Source organism: Ostrinia nubilalis, chromosome 29 (genome assembly GCF_963855985.1).
Source record: "Ostrinia nubilalis chromosome 29, ilOstNubi1.1, whole genome shotgun sequence".
Lineage (NCBI taxonomy): Eukaryota > Metazoa > Arthropoda > Insecta > Lepidoptera > Crambidae > Ostrinia > Ostrinia nubilalis.
This window is the reverse complement of record NC_087116.1, coordinates 5,176,514-5,181,194: the sequence shown is the minus strand read 5'-3', so window position 1 is coordinate 5,181,194 and position 4,681 is coordinate 5,176,514. Positions and strand designations below refer to the sequence as shown.

At 46.1% G+C, this 4,681-nt stretch overlaps 1 protein-coding gene across 1 annotated transcript; it reads left to right on the top strand.

The window, feature by feature from the left end:
* Positions 1 to 1,596: 1,596 nt before the first annotated feature.
* LOC135085755 (uncharacterized) lies at positions 1,597 to 3,615 on the top strand. Its single transcript, XM_063980555.1, has 3 exons — positions 1,597 to 1,662; positions 2,388 to 2,534; positions 3,392 to 3,615. Exons 1-3 carry the CDS (start codon positions 1,638 to 1,640, stop codon positions 3,514 to 3,516), a joined length of 297 nt encoding a protein of 98 aa, XP_063836625.1. The 5' UTR covers positions 1,597 to 1,637; the 3' UTR covers positions 3,517 to 3,615.
* The last annotated feature ends 1,066 nt before the right edge of the window (positions 3,616 to 4,681 follow it).

The following is a 4,681-nucleotide window of genomic DNA, read 5'->3' as shown; positions in this document are numbered from 1 at the left end:
GCTGCTGATCAAGAGGTGAGTGTAACATTAAGGGCGAGTGTAACACTAGGGAGACCGGATCTGATGTGGACTCTTTAGACGCAGACCGACGGAGTTTGCTGTATGAGCTAGCGCTAGACAACCGGCTGGCGATGGCGCGGTGCCTTCTTGACTGTAGAGCGAGCGTCGCTGCTGCGGACCAAGAGGCAAGTGTAACATTAGGGGCGATTGTAACACAGGGGCTAGTGTAACACACTAGGCCCACTAAGGAGACCGGAGCTGATGTAGACTCTTTAGACGCAGACCGAAGAAGCACACTCTATGTGCTAGCGTTAGACAACCGGCTGGCGATGGCGCGGTGCCTGCTTGATTGTAGAGCGAGCGTTGCCGCTGCGGACCAAGAGGTGAGTGTAACACAACAGGGGATAGTGTAACACACTAGAGAGACCGGAGCTGATGTAGACTCTTTAGACGCAGACCGACGAAGCACTCTCTATGTGCTAGCGTTAGACAATCGACTGGCGATGGCGCGGTGCCTGCTTGACTGTAGAGCGAGCGTCGCTGCTGCGGACCAAGAGGCAAGTGTAACATTAGGGGCTAGTGTAACACAACACAGTAGGGAGACTGGAGCCCACAGTGGAGTCTCTAGACCGAAGCAAAACGCTTTATGTGCTAACACATAGTAGGGGCGAGTGTCACACAGCAGGTAGATTGGAGCCGACGTTGATTCTCTCGACGCAGACCGACGAAGCACGCTCTATGTGCTAGCGTTAGACAACCGACTGTAACCCAACAAGGGCGTGTGTAACACAGCAGGGGCTAATGTTACACAGCAGGGGCGAGTGTAACACAGCAGGTAGATTGGAGCCGACGTCGATTCTCTCGACGCAGACCGACGAAGCACCCTCTATGTGTTAGCGTTAGACAACCGGCTGGCGATGGCGCGCTGCCTTCTTGATTGTAGAGCGAGCGTCGCTGCTGCTGATCAAGAGGTGAGTGTAACACAGCCAGGAACAGTGTGACAATAAGGAGGAACAGTGTGACAATAAGGGCTAGTGTTACACACTAGGGAGACCGGAGCTGATGACTCTTAGACGCAGACCGACGGAGTTTGCTGTATGAGCTAGCGCTAGACAACCGGCTGGCGATGGCGCGGTGCCTTCTTGACTGTAGAGCGAGCGTCGCTGCTGCGGACCAAGAGGCAAGTGTAACATTAGGGGCTAGTGTAACACAACACAGTAGGGAGACTGGAGCCTACAGTGGAGTCTCTAGAGCGAGCGTCGACGCCGCGGCCCAGGAGGCAAGTGTGCCGGTATGCACAACAACAACCTTTGTCCATTTACACGGTCTTCTAATATGGCATAGCAAGCTTAACACAGTAGAGGCGAGTGTAACACAGCAGGGGCTAGTGTAACACAGCAGGCAACGGTCGACTCTCTCGACGCTGACCGACGGAGTTGGCAAGCCAAAAAGTTGACAACACAACTTCATTCCAATCACAACATAACTGTGTTGCGAACTAGGTAAGTGCGTAAAGTTTTGAAATGGCAACTACTAATATGTCATGCTTAAGGGTAGATCCCAGAATATGACACTGGTATTCTCTGTTACAGGGTCGGACGCCATTGCACGTCTCAGCATGGCAAGGGCACACAGATATGGTGAATCTACTCATCAAAGTTGGTGAGTAACTGTTTGACATTGAAAATCTTGTTATAGGTCGCGTAAATTTGTTCAAATATCGAATACACTTGCTAACTCGCTCAGACAGAAAGCGCTTGTCAGTCACTACGCAAAGCGTAAGCGTGTATTTATTTTATTTATTTATTTTATTCGGAAAACCAACAGCAATACAATACAAATAATGGGACCTTAAATTATGTATCTGCTTAGCCATTTATAGGTAATCGCACTATAGGTATGCACTGCATAATACAACTATGCAGATACAAAGTACCTTTGCTTGTGTTGATCGCCTAAACTCTTGCGCGCAGCAAGAGTTTAGACTAAATGAAATTGGGATCCTGGCAACATTACGTCCATTTGATTGTTCATTGTTTAACAGTGTTGACCCACCTGTTTCGATATTGTGGTGCAACTGTTAAATTATTGAATACTTTTTTTATGCATAACAAAGCAGGTATTTGACCGCAATCGCACCTGGTGTTAAATAAAATTCAGTCTAGGATGGTACATAATTATTTATTTATTTATTTATACACAGACAAACAATCACACAAAAAATAGAACAGAAATCAGCAAAGTTTCCACAGTTAAAATGAATAATACAGTATGCAGAATATCTGCCCTGTAAGTGCCTATTCACTCGCCTTGATAAGGCACGGATTATAGTGTTCAGGAAAGTCTTATTGACAAGCTGACAGTTTTTCTATTTCTTTTTCCTCTAGGTGGCGCTCAAGTAGACGGCCGAGACAGGTGCCGTCGGACGGCGCTCCACGCCGCCGCCTGGCGAGGCCGGGCCTCTGTGCTGCGAGCGTTGCTACAGCACGGCGCCGACCCCGCCGCCGTCTGCACGCAGGGAGCCACGCCGCTAGGTAGGCAGGGAGCCATGTCACTAGGGCCATGTTACTGGGGAGGAAGCCACTACCAGGGTGTCATGTTACTAGGGAGGGGCTCACGTTACTAGGGAGGGAGCCGTGTCACTACGGAGGCAGCCACGTTACTAGGGAGGGAGCCACGTCACTGGGGAGGGAACCACGTCACTAGGGAGGGAGCCACGTCACTAGGGAGGGACCGCAGAGGCCGCTGCCGTCGGACTGGGCCTCCGTGCTGCGAGCGTTGCTACAGCACGGCGCCGACCCCGCCGCCGTTTGCACGCAGGGAGCCACGCCGCTAGGTAGGCAGTAGAAGGCCACGTCACTATGGAGGGAGCCATGTCACTATGGAAGGAAATACGTCACTAGGAAGGGAAACACATTGCTAGGGAGGGAACCACGCCACTTACGGTACTAAGGAGGGAGCCATACCACTTAACAGAGGTGTAATTTCACTAGGGAGGGAGCCACGCCGCTAGGCAGGAGCCGCCTCAGCAGGCAGGAGTCACGTCAGTAGGGAGGGAGCCATGTCACTAAGGACGGGGCCGCGCCTCTTTACCGGGGTATCACGTTACTAGGGAGGGAGCCACGTTACAATGGAGGGAGCCACGTCACTTAACCAGAATGTCACATTATTTGGAAGGATCCACGTTACTAGGGAGGGAGCCACGGCACTTAAACCGGGTGTTACGGTACTAGGGAGGGAGCTACATGACGAGGGAGCTTGCGTTTGCTTAAATTTTCCCTTTTCGATTTGGTATCTCTGTTACGTGTCGTTTACAATAAAGTTTTTATTCTATTCCTTCATTTAAAAGTCAAGCATTTTTTTTTGCAATTTAATACGTTTTTTCTCACAGGTATAGCAGCGCAAGAAGGCCACGAGGAGTGTGTGTTATGGTTGCTACAACACGGCGCTGACCCTATGCAAGCTGACCATTGCGGTAACTTGGATAATATTTATATTAATCTCAACCTAGTGTAGTTCATAGAAAATCCTTATGAAAAAAGGATACTATAAAGTAAACCGTTTAGGCGCAAATTGTCAAATTCGCAAATTGTCAAGCGGTCGCAATGTGCCAGATTCTCACTTAGTCAAATTGCCAAATTCGTAAAATGTCAAATGCGCAAAATGTCAAGTTTTCAAAATGTGTTGACATTGCGACCGCTTGACAATTTGCGCCTAAACGCCCATATTGTCCCGAAGTGGTGGTCGGGCAAGCTATATTTGGGACGTGTACGAGTGCCCTGGTAAGGGCCTATGTACTGAATAAACTATTTGATCTATAATATAAAATATTTGATCTTAATAAAACTTGTAACAGCAACAAAAAGGTCTTAGTTTGTGGAGATTTTAACGTCAATTTACTAGATAGCTCATCATCATATTCTGTAAGACTACTTTCCCTTTTTAAGTCATTTAATTTGTTTAGTCAATTTAAGGAACCAACTAGAATTACGGAAACGACAGCTACTTGTCTAGATAATATTTTCTCTAGCTGTGTCCCTGACAATAAAGCTGTCATACACAATCTTACGTCAGATCACTGTGGTATTAAAGTAGAATTTATTTGTAATAATTTGAATAATAAAAGTAATAAAAATGCCGTATGTAGACCTGTAACCATTAGTCGTCTAGAACGTTTTAAAAATAATCTTGAAAATAAATTGCATTTAGTCCCGTATGTGCAGGGAGACCCAGATGCTCTTTACAATAACCTTTTCGAATGTATTAAAACCGAACATGACAAAGTTTTTACGGTAAAGCCATTAAAACCAAATACCAAATGTAAGTTTAGTGACTGGGCTACTAAGGGAATATACAAAAGTCGAAATACGTTATATGAACTTTATGGCATGAAAAAGTATAATAATAGTGTATCTTTTCTTGAGTATGTAAAAAAGTATTCAAAAATTTTTAAGAAAGTTTGCTTCATGGCTAAGTCTTTTTATATTCGGGACAAGATAGGGAACGCCAGTAATAAAATAAAAGAAACTTGGAATGTTATCAACCGAGAGACTGGTAAACTAAAACCAAGAGATAATGACTTTTCTCTCAAAGTTCACGATAATTTGATATCTGCAGATAAAGATGTAGCGGAAGCTTTTGACAAATTTTTTGGTAATATAGCTTCAGCAACAACTGCCAA

Bases quoted from the DNA above. Each gene is read 5' to 3' on its own strand.
- LOC135085755 (XM_063980555.1), top strand. From the start codon at position 1,638: ATGGTGAATCTACTCATCAAAGTTG. The intron at 1,663-2,387 runs GTGAGTAACTGT...TTTTTCCTCTAG, and splicing joins GAATCTACTCATCAAAGTTG to GTGGCGCTCAAGTAGACGGC. The intron at 2,535-3,391 runs GTAGGCAGGGAG...TTTTTCTCACAG, and splicing joins GCAGGGAGCCACGCCGCTAG to GTATAGCAGCGCAAGAAGGC.